We start from the raw sequence: 18,270 nt of genomic DNA on the forward strand, positions 1-18,270 counted from the left end.
GCAATGGAGAATCAATGAATTTATGGCCTGTTCCTGAAATCGACACCCCCCCCCACCCCCTTCCCCACCCTCTCCTCAAATTCTCTTGTGTTTACTGAGACCATTACATTAGTCGGTGTCGGGTAGAAGATCTCTAATCCCACATACATCTGGCACTAATCACCTGGCCAGGTATACCTAAGTAGATTAGAGAACCCCCATATTTATGCATGTTTAGCCATCTTTGTTTTTTAATCAAGCTTCATCTTATTAAGATCAAAGTTATCTCATCCTGATATTATTCCATCTTTCATTTTTTTTTCATCTATTTCCTCTTTTTTTTTAAAATGATACAGGTAAAAGTAAGTAGCATATATCCACAGCATCAGCAGCATATTACCTGCAACATCATTAGCATACCCGCAGCATAATGAGACCATCTAGCTAGAGTGTGACTTCAACTGCAGCTTTTTATTTTAACTCTGGGATGTTGTGCTTTTTTTTTCTACGCTACTAGCTTTTATTTTATTTTACTTTTTTTTATTCCAAAATATTATTTTTAGCCCTGTATTAGAAATGCGTTTTCAAGATCACTAATTTTTCGATGATTTTATTTTGATTTGACTAGCTTTTTGCTTCCTTCCTCTGCCAGTTTATTTTTTTTTTACTTATTAAATTACTGACTTGCTCCTGACCCACCCCTCGCCTGTGAGTACATGATGTCTGTGGGTGTGAGACGTTGTGTAGCATGTTGTGTCACTCGTGTGGAGTTTACCAACCTACGTCACTGGCACCAATTTGTTTGTTTTTGCGGGAAGTTCAGTTTTATTTTTAGATCATGCGGTACTCGTTTTGACTTTATCGGGAAGTTCAGTTCTATTTTTAGACACTTTGTTTTCAATGGGTTTGGTCAAGTTAATTATTCTTTTTGAACGTGGATAATTTTAAAGGTTGACTATAATAACATGGATTGGAATTAAAAGACAGGATACTATATTTTACCTGGCTTAAAATTATATGTTTACCTAGATGAACGATAAACTGTGAACCGCCAAAATACACATCAGAAGAGAGCATACACATTCTGACAAAATATCGAACAGTAGTACTAAAGAGAAGACGTGAAATGCATAACAGCTTTCGATCAAAACCACTGAGAGAAATAAAAAAGGGGGGATAGGCCATTTGCAACATGTGTGTGAAGCGATCGAACGGTTTTAGTAAAGGAAAGAATGTATTTAAAAACTTTCCAATAAAAGCGGAAATATACATACACAGTTCAACTGTTTATGGAAAAAATATAGGCAGACAACCTTTACGATTTGAATATATCTTAACACTGTAAAGAAGAAATGAAAAAAATCCTCTATATAATCCGTAAAATGGAGGTGTTTATACATCCATTAAAGGAATAAAAACGAAGACGTTTGTACATCCACTAAAAGAATAAAACGAAGACGTCTGTACATCCACTAAAGGAATACAACGGAGACGTCTGTACATCCATTAAAGGAATAAAACGAAGACGTTTGTACATCCACTAAAAGAATAAAACGGAGACGTCTGTACATCCACTAAAGGAATAAAACAGAAACGTCTGTACATCCACTAAAGGAATAAAACGAAGACGTCTGTACATCCACTAAAGGAATAAAACGAAGACGCCTGTACATCCATTAAAGGAATAAAACGAAGACGTTTGTACATCCACTAAAGGAATAAAACAGAGACGTCTGTACATCCACTAAAGGGATAAAACGGAGACGTCTGTACATCCATTAAAGGAATAAAACGAAGACGTCTATGCATCCATTAAAGGAATAAAACAAAGACGTCTGTACATCCACTAAAGGAATAAAACGGAGACGTCTGTACATCCACTAAAGGAATAAAACGGAGACGTCTGTACATCCACTAAAGGAATAAAACGGAGACGTCTGCAATTCACTAAAAGAATAAAACGGAGGTCCCCCTCTCCAGCAAGACGCAGTTACTCTTGAAATTGGAGGCATTCGTCTGAAAAGAATTTTCTTGACAGTGAAGGGCCAGCCATTTGAAAGAATCCCCGTCCGCTTATCAAAGCTCTAGACCCGGAGCCGACACTGAAATCACTTGGTCAGATTGCTGCGAGGTCTGTCGATATTGCCAACAATGTTTACAAACCTCTCCATCGGCTGAAGTTTAAGTTTTTAAAGGATGCCATTTATGGTGTATCATTAACTTCAATCATTCCTGGTCATTTAAACAGTATATTTATAGTACCTACGCTTAACTAGTTTAAAGAGTACTTAATTTATGTTGTATTTTTTTATAATTAACTTAGGGTAGGCTACTAATCAGCTTGCTGATTGTATAAAAGCACTAGAGATTATAATATATGATGATCTATGTATCTGTGTAACTAGATTAAGTAATATATAGCCTAATTTATACTAAATTAAAATATTCGCTCTTGCAAAGTATTGTAGCTACCAATATTTATGCATACTTACTTGTTTGATGTATATTCTCCTTAATACTGTACTCATTATGTGTGCTGTTTATAACACTTATACAACGTAAAGTTGAAAAGATTGGTCTTATGTGCCTAATAGTGTGAAAAATAGTGTGAATATATAGCAGAAAAAAAGTGTTAGATATTTCGAAATTATCTGTGCTCACTAATGATGTTAATGTTTGCTCTTCAAGCCCCACCCCGCCTCCCATCTTTTCCATCCTACCCTTCCTTTCCCCCCACCCCCCATCTTTTCCATCCTACCCTTCCTTTCCCCCCCCCCCCTCTCCACACCCGCCCAGCTTCATGTCAAAATGATTTTTAATTATAATCATGATTAACACACAGAAAAAAAAGGCATTACGTATTTTTGTAATTGTTATTGAATGTTTTATCGATAATTTTATGCTAACTGAAACCTAGACATTAATGTCTTTTAATTTGATTAATCATCAATAATGTTTTTTTTTTTAATTTGATTAATCCTCCAATTTAAAACGTGTTTGACCACTTCATCCTATCTCAGTATCTGAAGTTTTTTTTTTTTAATTTCTGAAAGTGGGTATCATTGGGGTTGTGGTTTCCCCCCCCCCCCCCCCCCTTCCCCCCGCCACACTATGAACCCTGGTCTCATGTAGCTGTGGACACTGTAACGTTGTAAACTTGAGACCCATTGCTAAAGATACACCATCCTGTCCATGGTTACATGGTCTATACCTCATTGATATCAGTACAAAAAACCACCACCAGAGTATAGCACCTTGTGCCGTGTGGCTAAGTAATAGAGCACACGATTGCGCAATTAAAACATCTAATGAACTGATATCTTTACATTATCTTCTGTTTGGTCTATTAAGTTCATACGAGCGATATTTCTTTGAGCTTGGTTTACTGATAGATTATGTGATCAGCACCTTGCTTATCTGCCGTTACTCCTTATGTTGATGTCTTAAGCGTATAATCTCTATATCGTCTTCCACCTGTTCATCTTTAACCCTTTATTATCTACCTGATACATTTGATAAAACGGCTGCTTCGATTTTTAACTGTCCTGATTCCTGGACAATTTCATTCAGCTTCTAAATATTGTATGCAATAAAGCGACTTCTTATACAGCGAATGTCGCCTTCTTTAATGTACTTTAACTTTACTTGAAATGTGCCTTGGAGTTTAGCATACGTAGGATACATTGAACTCTTCTAGCATGTGGGACGCGGATCAGTTGAGAAATATTTGAACGGGGCCGCTTTAAATCCAAACTGGTGGTCACCTTGTTGATGGCATTCACGGCACGGTCGACTTGAAATCGATCGGGTCTGTTCCGAGATTGGCAAGGGGAAGCTACCAGTCCAAGATTGACCAGGGGAAGCAACTAGTTGGTTTGTCACAAAAACGTCGAAACTTGGCTTGAAAAAAAAGATTGGGTTGTTGTTTCTTTGGGGGCCGAATTTGACGTTAGAAAATTGAAGATTCTTCCAATTTGTTATATTCTGTTCCCTGAACAAAACTAATTTATTTTCGCTCGCTCGCTTCAGCCTCGTTTTCGTTTTGTTTTTGTTTTAATTTTTTATCGTCTACCATCACATAACAGAAATATCTACAAACATGATAGTTCTACTTTACATAAAGAAATTTTTTTAATGCGATATTATTTTAAAAAACTGACTATTCCCACCTATGTGCCAAGTTAATTTGAGAAGTGACTAAACACTTGTCTTACTTTTGCCAATCAACAAGGCCTCTTATCTGAAAGGTCAGACTACACAATGAAATTATCATTGATGTGATATCTGTCTCATCCATTTGCAATCAGTATAATGGCTAGGGACAGAAGGTTAGCTTCAATACTGGTTGTTTTTTTTTAAATCAGTCTGGTCGTAATGAGCAGTTTGGCAGTATGGGGGCCACGTCTGCCCACATTTCACTGTGTGTCAGCGATGGCGCCATTATGTGTATTCAAAAGGACAAGCTGAATAATTTAAAAAGCCACACTTTTTTTTCGGTGATTATCTATAATTTCCGCAAAAAATAAATCGAATTTTGAACATTACGCTTAGCCCAGGAGATAATTTATCAATAGCCTTAAAAAGTTCGGTTTTATTTTTTTTTAATCTATCCCCTATACAACTCTCATCATTACTGGTAGGGTTTTACTGTAGGTCTTTTTTTATTTTTACTGGTCTAGTAGATTATGTTTAATCTTTTTTTGTCTCGACCTTAAATATTAGCCTAATACAACTAATAGTATCGTATCAGAGACCTAGTCCTAGATCTACGAATGTTTTGAGTTTAATAAACTAATTATAGACCTATCTTTAAATCTATGCTTTTAAAAATGAATTATTCTTATTAAGATTATAGCTACTGACTCGTCATTTTTTTAACCTATTAGATCTAGATTCTAGATCTAGAACATGGACAGAAGTCTGCTTCTTGCAAAAAATGTCTGAACTAGATCTAGATAGGCCTAATGCGCAAGGCTAGGGCCTAGGATAAAATAAAACGAAATAGAAATCCCATAATTCTGGTATGACGTAAGATGCAAAGGGAGATGATCCAGTCTGACAAAACGAAAAGATGGCTGGCGCCGTCCTAGTTCAATTTTTACTTTTATCTTTTCTGTGTTGTTGATTTTACACCAACACTTGAGTCTAGTATTTATTCAATAATTCTCATTACGGTTAAAATCTAGATTATGGACTAAACGCTGATCTAGAATCTAGATCTAATTTTATCTAGAATTCTAGATCTGCTAGCAATTTTTTTATAAACGACTTTGACTTTATTTTAATTTTAAATCTCAACTGAACTCAACTCAAACACAACACTACAACTCTTAAAATTAAATTGTCTTAAAACTACGCCTACAGTCTAATGCTATCACTACACATGATTTTAAATAATTTACTTAAGTTTAAATATTAGATCTAGATCTATAAATATTAAATAAACTGACATAACTTGTCACATCAGTATTTATTAGTATGAGTGAGTAAATAATACTATAATAATATAATATAGGACGGAGTAGTCTAGCGGTAGAGAGCTGGACTGCTAACCCGTTAGTCTCGAGTTCGAATCCGGGTTCAAGTAAGTAGACCGTCCCTGAGTCCACCCAACTCTAATGGGTACCTAACTCCTGTTAGGGAAAGTAAAGGCGGCTGGGCATATATAGTGCTGACCACACTATCTCTTTATATGCCGAGGTCACAGAAACAAGTGAACTCTACTTCACTTGCCCCATAGACCGTCAGGTTTGAAAGGGAAACTTTACTTTTATAATATAGATCTAGAATCTAGATCTATAATAGAATTTTGATCTATTATCCTGTAATATTAGATCTACTTACCCTGTATTGATTTGTATGCAATAATTATAATATTGCATATACTCAAATCTTACTATAGATTATCTAGTTTATACTACAGTGTCATCATCTCTCAGCTCCCATAGGTGAATGAATGAATAAAACATTTCATCCTGTCTCCACCAGTCCAGTTATAACAATCCCTGCTTGTAGGAATCTTAGTTCTCTTTCCCTATGCTCTTTCTACATTGACCTTCTCAATTTACACCTGCCCTCATTTTTTCTTGCCCAGTGATGGCCATCTGAGAGCAGTCCTGGCCAATGCTTCTGCTCTATCTATACTTAGTTTTTAAATGGTCTACTCAGTCTAGATCTTGTAATTAAATAAAGAAAGATTCTAGATCTGCTAACTACTATGTTGGCTTTACTCATCTTTTATTAAAAAAAAAAAGACTATTTAATCTTACAATAGATCTAATATTCAAAGATATTTTTAAAATGTCCCTGTCAGCCCCCTTCAGCCTACATACGCTCAACCCAACCCCATTCAAAATAAAGTTCTAAAAATTCTATAGTAAAATAGTTGTGTCTAAATACCTTCACACTTCTTTGCCTCTGTAACCCATGAGCTTATCTGTAGCGGAGTGTCACTATCAGTCTGTTTTTACCAGGTGACTTTTATAAGTCCCACATCTCACAAATAGATTTAATTAAAACCCTGCAGATAAATCATTCAAGGAGTTAGCTCAGCTTCACTTATCGCTTTCCCGCTTTTATCATCCATCCAACCCCGCTTGCAGCTGTAAGTCAGGTGATAAATATTGAAGTATCGCTAAATTCTATGTGACATTTTGTTTACATGAAGAGTAATATTCCTGAACCATAAATAATAAATAGGTCTGTCTGGTTTAATCTATCGTTTTCAAAAGGGGAATGAGGAAGTTACACTTTAATGTGGGATTAACTAATTTACATTCTGTCTAGAATCTAGAAGACGGCTACTTGGGTATACTACTATACTTTAATGCACTTTTCCTACTGTTATTCAAAATAAGTCACAAATATGACTACAGCTGTTTTCCTAAATAAATGATTGCTACACTTTTCCTCAATGGATACACCATATTGTTCTCTTCCTAAATATATGGCTTCATCTTGAATGGTTACAATCTCCTTATTTGAATTATCCCTTGTTTTGAGGTTACTTTTTCAGCTTTTCTAAAACCTTAACTATCACTAATTTTGAAAGTAGAATTAATTAAAACATAATTACCTTATTAAATATATTGATAAGTAGGCCTTAAACTAAAGCTACATAGATTAACAGTTGTACATTCATAGTACATTCATGTTAGTCAAATTATCTAGTCTAACAAGTTGAGTAAATTTTTTTTCTTCGTGTTGTATTTTTATGTAGAAGCTCATTTTGTTTCACTGACTACACTAAATCCAATCTGGCATGGAACTGTAGGCACAAACCTGTCTATGAAGCCTCCTGTGTTCAGTCATGTGACCTACTCCCCCTGGTTGAACAAATACATTTGTGTCCATTTTTTCTTTACTAAGTAAATGTTTCTGCATCAAATAAGAAAAAAAAAATTATAAAGGTTGAAATGGTTGTACAGACTAGTTCTTATTTTTTGCATGTCAGCCACAGTCAGTTTAAAATTCTAGGTTTGTGGTGCACCTTCTCTTTAATTTGTTTTATATTCATGGCAGTACTATCAGGATTTTTAGAACTAGCAACTAACTGGTAGCACAGTTAAAAAGTTTTCTTCTCTGTAATCTTGTAACATAACTACATCAAAGCTAGTTTATTATTAAACTATATAAGTAGATCTATATTTAATAATTTATATAACTGTACAATTTGTTAATATGTTTTGATTTTTTATGCTAGATTTATGATTGCATTTCTAGTCTTTTATTGCTCTTTGGACATAATATATGGAAACATTTATCTTTTTAAGAAACCTGTAATTTTTTTTAATAAAACTGGTAACTTGAATAAGTTTAACACATTATGATTGAAAATACCATTTAAGAAAAAGTTTCTTTCAAATGTAATTTGATTTGATGTTGCATTTTTTATTTTTAAAAACAGCAAATGTTTATGTTCTTCTCCCATTTCCTAAATTCAATTTTGATTATTTCCCTGTACAGAAAGCAAATCTTGGCACAATTCTAGGTGTATACTTACCATGTATACAAAATATTTTTGGTGTTTTGCTATTTGTTCGCCTAACATGGATTGTAGGAATGGCAGGAGCTATGGAAGCCTTCTGTATAGTTTTTATATGTTGTTCATCTGTAAGTATTGCTTTGTTTGATAGTCATACCTATATATTCTTAAAAGTTGGTATCTCCAATAACAAGACTCAGGTCTCTATACTAGCCATAAATCTACCTTTTATTAAGCCCTAATAAATTTAACATAACAGTTAATGCATCTAATAGATGATACCCTTTATATGAATATCTGGGTTTGGCTAATAAATAAGAGAATAAATTGAATTTTAAAATTATAAATACTATAAATTATTTATGTTACCTAAAACAGCAAAATAAATCTTTTTTTAATGTTGTAAATAAACATTAATCATTACAGCAAAAGTAACATATTGTAACAATAGTTTGAGTATAATCATAATGGCCATCAAGTTTCAGGCACTATATTTGAATTAGCTTTTAAGGTAGCAGAACATAGCAAGTACTCCCAATCTCCATGTTTAATTGATGTTTTAATTAATTCTCTTCTCAGACCATGCTGACAGCTTTTTCTATGAGCGCTATAGCAACAAATGGGGTGGTTCCTGCAGGGGGGTCATACTTCATGATATCCAGATCCCTGGGGCCAGAGTTTGGAGGTGCTGTGGGGGTGCTCTTTTATCTAGGCACCTCTGTGGCCTCTGCAATGTACATCCTAGGCTCTGTGGAGATATTAGTTGTAAGATAATTTTTTTTTCAACTATAAGGCATATAATATTACCTTTTAATCATTATAACAAATAGATCTTTTTTATTATTAGTTGTTTCATAAAAATGTGATTCATGCCTTACATGTTTTAGTTTGCTAAAATTTTAGTTTTAATTAGTTTGAATTTTCTAGACTTGGCCATTAAATTTTTTCAAGATATGTAGGCCTAAGTTCTTGGGCCAATTCATTATATAAATTAAAATTTTAAAAATAAATATTATTTTGAGGGTTTTTTTTATAATATCTACTTACCAGTTTATACTCTTGCTATTTATGATTACACTCAGTAATGATGGAGTAGTTAAATGAGGATTTGAAGTTAGCTCTGATGAGTTCCTAAATGAAATTTTTAAATTTCTGTTCAAGTCATTAAATTTACTACGGCTATTATTTTTTATTTGACTGGAAGTTTATTTTTTAGGTTACTCAGTCATCCAATATCTTTGTGTTCCAGAAATACATGGCACCCCAGAGTAATATATTTGAGGACGTGTTCAACAGCTACCGCTTGTACGGGACCTTAGTCCTGCTCATCCTGGCCTTCATTGTGTTTGTGGGGGTGGGCTTTGTCAGCAAGTTTGCAGCTCTCTCCCTGGCCTGTGTCATCATCTCCATACTGTGCATCTACATTGGTATATTTGTGGCCAACCCTGATAGAAGTGTGGAGTAAGTATTTTCATCATTCAAATTATCTGCAGAATTGTATGAACTTTTTCTCTGAGGGGTTGGGGTGGGGGAAGAATAAGAAAGGAATATGATCCCGACCCCGCATCTACCCCTTCGTCATGGACTACTAAAAAAACCATGAGTTTAACATTAAGCACTGATATGCAAAGTTACTGTTAAGAATTAAAGTTATGTTAATGCCCGCACGGCTGTGAAAACAGGCCATAAGTTACAGTTATGAATTAATGTTATGTTTATGCCAGTAATGCATAAAAAAAGAAATAAAAATTAAAGTCAGCTGTCAAATGATATCAGAATAAATAAAAACTATGAGCCGACCCGCTACGTAGCATACCCGCCATTTAGTTGTTTTATTTTCTACTTTTCAGTAATTCATAATTTGTGAACTCGACACTACCAATGGTGTGACTGAAAATATTTTGCTTTATAACACTATCAATAAGGATGATTATCTTCACCACTACCTCCGTGAAAGCAGCCGTCCTCGACCAAAGTTAACAGACGATAATGAGAAGATTAAGCCTCCCCTTATTTTCAAATCGTTTAAAAACTAAATTATCTGCCTCTAATAGCCGTCACTAATTCGACCCGGCTCTACGATTGTAAATATTCACCGTGAATCAGTTTCTCAGTAAATATTCACCGTGAATCAGTTTCTCAGTAAATATTCACCGTAAATCAGTTTCTCAGTCAACTACACTTCTTCAGCTTGTTATAACAAAGCATAAAATGAAGAAATAGAGATTCAATTTTTTGCTTCTAATTTCCCTAGAGTCTGCATGCTGGGTGAGAGACTGCTGACTCAAGACGCCGTCACGTTTAATGGAACTTTCATGTGTACCAAGAACGAGTCTGGCCCCATCTACCACCGCTACTGTGTGGAGGAGTCCAACACCAGCTCCAGCTGTGATTACTTCAAGAACCCAAACACTGAGGTCCACATACTCAAAGCCTTGCCTGGTCTGCCCAGTGGGGTCTTTGCTAGTAAGATTTTGCCCTACTAATTAGTATTGATTGTTATAACATCCTAATATCTCTCTCTTTCTCTCTCTCTGTTTCCAAGGCTATGAGCTCAGTATCTTCACCAATTTGTGGAGAACTTAAAGATACAGACTTTTGTTGAAAATAATATGTTGGGTGTATTAAATGTATAAACTTAACTTTATTTAAAGAAGGAAAATAAAAACAAAGGCATATTCGAACTTAGAAACACATCTTAAAATGTGTCGGATCCTTCCAATAACTATTTAATTAAAAAAATATTTTTCAAACAAGTATAGTATTTTTACTTTCTCGTATATACGTAGTATAGAGAAAGTATTGTAATCGTGCAAAAAAAAAAAATCGAGATTTTTACAAATCTCGACGTTTTACACCTCACTGATACGGAAAAACATAATTTTGCGATCTTGTCCGTATGTCTGTGTGTCCGTGTGTAAACACGATAACTTGAGTACCGTTACAGCTAGGTTGATGAAATTTCATATATAAGTATTATATCAAAATCGTAGATCCGTATCAACTTTTGAGCGATTTCCGACAACCGGAAGTGGTACTTTTTCTACTTTGAATTTTTCAAAAGCCTATAACTTGAGTACTATTTCAGATAGATAAATGAAATTTCACATGTAAGTAAAAGATCTAATTCTCTACCTTTTGTTAAATTTTGAGTAATTTCCGTTGACCGGAAGTAGTAATTTACGCTACTTCCGATTTCTCAAAAAACTAATGTAAATTTTTAAAGTACTAATAATATTGCGCACTATTACGCACATTTGGTTTTGGTGCTAGCTTGGTGCGCATTTTTTTTTCTACTAGATTTTATTCTATTTTTAAAAGTTTAAGTAAACAAAAATCATGTCTATATTCCGAGTTGACATCCCACGTAGTGTTATATTAGAATATTCGAGAAAGTTTAGGGGAGATCACTCCCGGTTTATTTAAAATAATGGCCTATATTTTAATAATTCATGTGTAACAGGTACCAATGGCTAGTAATGACATAATGGTTGTGAAATAGGAAGCTTAAAGTAATGCCTGCTGTTGTATTACAGCTTGGTTGTAGCTCAGGCAGTGGGTAAAATCATACAACTTACTAAATGGTAGCAATTCATTGGTTGATCTCTGTGATTATGCAAACATCAGAGCTATTCATGGGCTTGGGGAATCACTTGAGAAGAAGACTTAGCTCAAAGAAATACAATTTATCATTCAAACTGTATTCATTTTTTTTAGAATTAAAATGAATTTCAATTGCTAAAATAATATATTTGGCACAGAGTGTGAATTCTTTAATTTCTATATAGCTTTTTAATGATTATTTAAAGATTTTTTAATGCTTGATAAAATTTTTAGAAAGAAAAAATAAACATAACCAATGGGTGAATTTTTAAATGTATTTTTTATATTGGGAGAAAAACTCATCCATCTTCACTGACCAGATGTTTTTTATCAGTTGGTTAAAAATTTTAAATAAATTTATTTTTAATTTGGGTTACCTCGACCTTAACTACAAAAAAAAAGGTTTCAATTTTTCATAGAAATAAAAAAAAAAAAATTTCTGTGATGCACTTTCTACATCAATTGAAATATATGTGAACTCCAAAAATCTTTTCCAGTAAACTACAAAAACAAAATTATTTTTCAGACAACATGTGGAACAAATACACTCAAAAAGGGAAAGTAATTGGCACAGAAATGGAGGGTTCTGAACGCAGAGGGGAGATAATTGCTGAACTGACTTCATCCTTTATGGTTCTGCTAGCTATCTATTTCCCTTCTGTTACTGGTAAGTTGCAACAATTGACAATACACTATTTTTTCTTTTCTAGTAGTAGTACAAATGTTTTCCCATAAATTTTAGTTAGGCTTGTTTGTTTTTTGTTTGTATTGAGAAAATAAGCAAAAGGTGTACTTTTGAAAATATTCAATCTTTATAAAAATCATTATCTTAGACAGCCATTATGTGTCTGAATTGTTTTTGTTATGTAACGTACCCACTAATTTTGCTTTACCTAGTCCTGTTTGGTGGGGTATCCAGAGGGGTGTATTAGGGTGGATGAGAATAAAATCCTGCCTATGCCTCAGGTTGACACAGCTTTGTATACCAGACTTGATGTTTAGTTTATTTTATTTGATTCAATACATTTTTTTGTATAACCACTATCAATTAATCTTTTTTTTTGTAACTGCAATTTTGTTTCAAAAAGCTTGTTATTACACTTTACTTATACTTTACAATTATCTGTATATTTTTTATTACTTAAGGAATAATTTTTGTTTATTTTTACCTAGTAATTTTTTTATTGCTGTATTTCCTAAAAATAAATTCTAATTCTAAGTTTAATGTTGTTTAAAAAGATTTTACTAGCTCTGATTATCTAGAATGTCTTTTCATCTTTGATCTAAATCAGTTGTTTTAACTTTCAGGTATCATGGCTGGCTCCAACAGATCAGGTGACCTAGCAGACGCCCAGAAGTCTATCCCCATCGGCACAATAGCAGCCATCTGCACAACTTCCTCTGTCTGTATCCTTCACCTTGTCATTCAGGAAGAGCTTATACTTTTGATAAACATCTGAGATTGCATGTTAAAGTGCACAGAGAAATCAGCCAGGGTCCTCACTGTTAATGTTAAAATAAAATAACTACAGTTTAGAAAAAGAACTGTTCATTTTGCTATTTATTACATTATTCCTAAACGTTTTCAATTTTAACATTTGATATTTCATTTATTAAATTCTAAAATTAATAGTTTAAAAAAATGTCCTAGACATCTGGAGTTGGCTTGTTTCCAGCTAGACCTGAAGTTGTTAGTTAACAATGTAGCTCATGTGTTTGTAGTTTTCCTATGCAGCTAAGACTTGTCCAGTGTTCTGTTCTTTGCTGGCTGTATAGATGGCAATGTGCTCAGAGACAAGTAAGTTGTGTTGTTTGTGTAGCTGACACATTGGATTGTAATGATACGCATCCTGTGGCTTTTTACTTTTTTTACTCTTCATACTTTCCTTTTTTTTCCCCTCAAACTGTGTGATCTTAAATATCATCAAAACCTACATTAGGTTGTTTTTTACTCAGTGATATACTTTAAGTTGTGAAATTTTAGTTTTATACTAGACAGTGTTTTATTATTCGTGTAAAATAGGGGTCTCCAAACTATGGCCTGCGGACCGGATGCGGCCCGCGAGGTCCTCTCATCCGGCCCTCGGAGATCTTTTGTTCAGCGAAAAAAAATTGTTGGAGGTGGCTGAAGAAAAATTCAAAACAAATTGAAAAATGTAGCATTGGGTGCAAATACCATTGAAGTAAATGTGGCCAGTTGCCCAGCAAATGACCTCCTTAAAGACAAGTTCAAATAAGAGCTGGTGGGTTTTATAAGTATTTGCCCAAGGAAGACTTTCCTAATATTAAAACTTTTGCCGCAAAGTACCTTTCAAATTTTGGAACAACATACAAACTTTATCAAGAATGAAGTAGGCCTATGTGAAGAACAATTTAAGAACGAACTTGGACCTCAAGCATATTGTTCGGTCGCCGACAGTGTTTCTTTTTTTTCTCGGGTGGGGGGCACTTGAAATTTGCATATATATATATATATATATATATATATATAATTCCGTTGGGGAGGGGGGGTTTACCACCCCGAAGAGATGCCTGGAAGAAACTTTGGCCCCCGAACGTATATTTTATAGTTAATGCGGCCCTCGGGCTGAAAAGTTTGGAGACCCCTAGTGTAAGCCAACTTGACAATCAAAGAATGATGGGGGGTATTACAATCAGTTGACAATGTTTGTTCAATTATACAGGTTTGGTGTGAGTATTGGGGGCAGCTTACTTATAGGGAAGCTGGCCTGGCCCCATGAGTGGGTTATTCTGATTGGTTCCTTCTTATCAACACTGGGGGCTGGCCTTCAGAGTCTGACAGGTTAGTCGTGCTGTATTCTACTGTTTTCACTGTATGTGATGTATTGTACTGCATTCATCGTGAAGTATTGTACTGCTTTCATTGTGAAGTATTGTACTGCTTTCATTGTGAAGTATTCTACTGCTTTCAGTGTGAAGTATTGTACTGCTTTCATTGTGAAGTATTATACTCTTTCAATGTGAAGTTGCAATGTTTCTGTTTAAAGCTAAGTGTACCATGTCTTTTGTAGCTTTATATTTCTGTCATTGATAAGTTGTTTCAATTCTACTCATCTGATTAACTTAGTTTATCACCCTAAAATGTGTGCTTTCATCTTTCTTCTAAAGTAATAACTAAAGTAATTGTCTGCCCACTGGAATTAATATGCTTTATTGTTTGTCCAGGCGCACCTCGTCTTTTGCAAGCCATTGCCAAAGATGGAGTCATTCCATTCCTCCGAGTGTTCAGTGTGACCACAAAGCGTGGGGAGCCATTCAGGGCGCTGCTGCTGACTGCTTTTATATCTGAGATTGGCATTTTGATTGGCAACTTGGATTATGTGGCCCCCATCATCACAATGTAAGTTTATTTAGAGAGAGTTATATATTGATAGAGTTCTTTAATGGTTATGTCAGTTTGTTAGGAGAATAGTTTTTGGTAACAGCACAAAATTTTTTATTTTCCATTCCAGCTTATTTATTAGTATTTTTTCTATGGATTTCACAATTAATACAGCTCTCATTTTAACTTGCATACATTGAGTTTTTTTTTTATTTAACATTTAATGGATGACCTTGTGAAAACTCACATAACATATGTAATCTGTTATGGGCATGTATTAACTAGATATATTTATTCTTCTATTCCATTATGGCCTCTGGGGGAGCAAAAGGCTGATATATTTATTAATTTAATACTCCAGTAGAGGACCATGTCTAGTTAATGTAAATGGGAGGTTGAGGTACAAATATTTGATCTCATAGAATTTGCCAGTTGTTATCAGTTCCTGATGGACATATTGACATTATGTGTGTCTCCAGGTTTTTCCTCATGTGTTTTGGTTTTGTTAACATGTTTGTCTCCAGGTTTTTCCTCATTTGTTATATTTTTGTTAACATTTGTCTCCAGGTTTTTCCTCATGTGTTATATTTTTGTTAACATTTGTCTCCAGGTTTTTCCTCATGTGTTATAGTTTTGTTAACATGTTTGTCTCCAGGTTTTTCCTCATGTGTTATGGTTTTGTTAACATTTGTCTCCAGGTTTTTCCTCATGTGTTATGGTTTTGTTAACATTTGTCTCCAGGTTTTTCCTCATGTGTTATGGTTTTGTTAACATTTGTCTCCAGGTTTTTCCTCACGTGTCATGGTTTTGTTAACATTTGTCTCCAGGTTTTTCCTCATGTGTTATGGTTTTGTTAACATTTGTCTCCAGGTTTTTCCTCATGTGTTATGGTTTTGTTAACATGTTTGTCTCCAGGTTTTTCCTCATGTGTTATGGTTTTGTTAACATTTGTCTCCAGGTTTTTCCTCATGTGTTATGGTTTTGTTAACATTTGTCTCCAGGTTTTTCCTCATGTGTTATGGTTTTGTTAACATTCATGTCCAGGTTTTTCCTCATGTGTTATGGTTTTGTTAACATTTGTCTCCAGGTTTTTCCTCATGTGTTATGGTTTTGTTAACATGGCCTGTGCTCTACAAACCCTGCTGCAAACCCCCAATTGGAGACCCAGGTTCAGATTCTACCATTGGTGAGTAGATTTGTTTTCTGTGGAATGATGCAGTTGGAACGCTGATCTTTTTCCTTTGTATAGGTGTTAGAATGTTTTTTTTTAAGCCATATACATGAACTTAGGCAGCCTAATATAGAGATGGCAGATGTTTTATACAATATTTTACAAATAGTGGGAGATAATCTGTAATTCAAGCAAGTTCTTGTAAAGAAATGAGATAATGCTTCAAAAAAGTCAAATTGTAATTCCTGTTTTGAAAATAACATGTAATCTATTTCACCTCACAGGACTCTCTCCCTTGTTGGGCTAAGCTTGTGTATTGTCCTGATGTTTATCTCTAGCTGGTACTATGCACTGGCTGCCCTGGCTATAGCTTTCTGTATCTACAAGTACATTGAGTATAAGGGGTAAGAAAAGTTGATTTTTTTATTGTAACAAGTTTCCTAATTTTAAACTTTCTTTTTATTAATGACTGCATAGACATATGGTATGTTTGATACAACTATTAAACACTGTTGTATGTTGCTATTTCAGAGCTGAGCAGGAGTGGGGTGACGGTATACGAGGTCTGGCCATGTCCGCTGCCCGTTATTCACTGCTCCGGCTGCAGTCTGGACCACCCCATACCAAGAACTGGAGGTCAGTCATATAAAGACAAGCACTATTTTCTAATTTTAGTTTAATTAAACATAAAACCTATTCAATTATTTGTCTTCCATCAGTTCTATAGTTTCTTTCATTTGTCACACCATGGGTAAAATAAGATGTGCTGCTTCATCCCACAGTGTTCAGTGATTTTTTCAGACTACAGTATTAAATACGTTGTAATGTTACAGACCTCAGATGTTTAAATACTTCAGTAATGCTACAGACCTCCGATATTAAATAATTTATGTTACAGACCTCAGCTTCTGGTACTGATGAAATTAGATGACAATCTTCAGCCTATGTTCCCCAAGTTGGTTTTATTTGCCAGTCAGCTGAAAGCAGGTCAGTCTTGAGAGATAGATGGGCTGGAAGTGAGAGATAGATGGGCTGGAAGTAAATCTTTGTTTAACGTGTCAGATGAGAGCATGTCTGAATGAAAGTTAAAATATTCTCAATATGATAAGTATACTAGACATTCATATAACTGGTATATATAGTCAAAATAGTTAATACCTTATGGTAAGGTTAAGTGGTACTGATGGTACAGAAATTAGTTTTAGTTAAGGTAGGCCTAGTTGACATCAATATATGTCATTTCTCTACATGTGACATACCTGTTGTTCTTGTCCTCAGGTAAAGGCCTGGTCCTGGTCAACAGTGTCCTGGAGGGTAACTTCAGGGACAGGTACCCAGATGCTCAAGCCAGCAAACAGGTTATTGCCCCTCACATCATCTCACCCTTCAGACCATAACTATTAAATCAATTAAAACTAGAACTACATTTTTACTATTTGAACTCTAAAAATGTGTATATATGGCATCTATCTGTCACATTTACCATGGGCTTACCTGTTCAGGTTTGTTTATTATTGTCATAGCAAATGTTCTTTTATCTGACAGAGCCTGATAAATCTGACCAAAGAATATGGTGTCAAAGGCTTCTCAGATGTGAGCATTGCAACAGATGTTACAGAAGGTCTTTGTCAGCTGTAAGTTGTCTCTCATTTGTTGTTGTTGATATCAAACCTGTTCAGCCCCTTTAAAGTTGGGCTACAGGTCTTAGTTACAGTATCAACTATAAAAGATAAAACATAGCTTTTTTAATGTTAAAAAAAGCGACATATTGTAGAACATGCTTCATTTCTTCTCCCACCTCACCCCCTAGGATCCAGAATGCTGGACTGGGAGGTTTGAAACACAACACTGTGGTCCTAGGCTGGCCGTATGGATGGAGGCATGATGAGGATGACAGGAGCTACAGGGTTTTTCTAGGTGGGTTCCACTCCACTTCATTCAACATAATTTTTTTTTTCTCGTAGAACTTACATGGAGATTAAATTAAACAACTGCTGCCTTGTAGTTTGTTCTTGGTTGGACAAAGGCTATGGAAGCAAATCCAAAAAGAAAAGCAGGCTGAAATCGGAGTCAATGGCCTCAATGGCGCATAACCAGTTGACACGTAACGCTTAATTGTGTGGGAGGCGTGGTCGAGTCGGCAAAATTTGAACAAAGTCTCGAGTTCAAACGCACTGGCAGATAATTCTC

At 34.8% G+C, this 18,270-nt stretch overlaps 1 protein-coding gene across 11 annotated transcripts in view; it reads left to right on the forward strand.

Moving 5' to 3' along the window:
* The window catches only part of LOC131951923 (solute carrier family 12 member 4), a 112,658-nt gene that overhangs the window by 84,126 nt on the left and 10,262 nt on the right, over positions 1–18,270 (forward strand). For all 11 annotated transcript variants that reach the window (XM_059314368.1, XM_059314367.1, XM_059314370.1 and 8 more), the window contains 16 exons: positions 7,945–8,091; positions 8,543–8,728; positions 9,213–9,424; positions 10,218–10,429; positions 12,093–12,233; positions 12,875–12,973; positions 13,307–13,364; positions 14,251–14,369; positions 14,753–14,927; positions 15,997–16,095; positions 16,365–16,484; positions 16,612–16,716; positions 16,979–17,067; positions 17,359–17,438; positions 17,626–17,714; positions 17,891–17,997. In XM_059314368.1, the coding sequence (XP_059170351.1) occupies positions 7,945–8,091; positions 8,543–8,728; positions 9,213–9,424; positions 10,218–10,429; positions 12,093–12,233; positions 12,875–12,973; positions 13,307–13,364; positions 14,251–14,369; positions 14,753–14,927; positions 15,997–16,095; positions 16,365–16,484; positions 16,612–16,716; positions 16,979–17,067; positions 17,359–17,438; positions 17,626–17,714; positions 17,891–17,997 (2,038 nt within the window). The remainder of the gene's footprint in view (positions 1–7,944; positions 8,092–8,542; positions 8,729–9,212; positions 9,425–10,217; positions 10,430–12,092; positions 12,234–12,874; positions 12,974–13,306; positions 13,365–14,250; positions 14,370–14,752; positions 14,928–15,996; positions 16,096–16,364; positions 16,485–16,611; positions 16,717–16,978; positions 17,068–17,358; positions 17,439–17,625; positions 17,715–17,890; positions 17,998–18,270) is intronic.

Source organism: Physella acuta, unplaced genomic scaffold (genome assembly GCF_028476545.2).
Source record: "Physella acuta isolate Inbredline_101_S28 unplaced genomic scaffold, ASM2847654v3 ptg000838l, whole genome shotgun sequence".
NCBI lineage: Eukaryota > Metazoa > Mollusca > Gastropoda > Physidae > Physella > Physella acuta.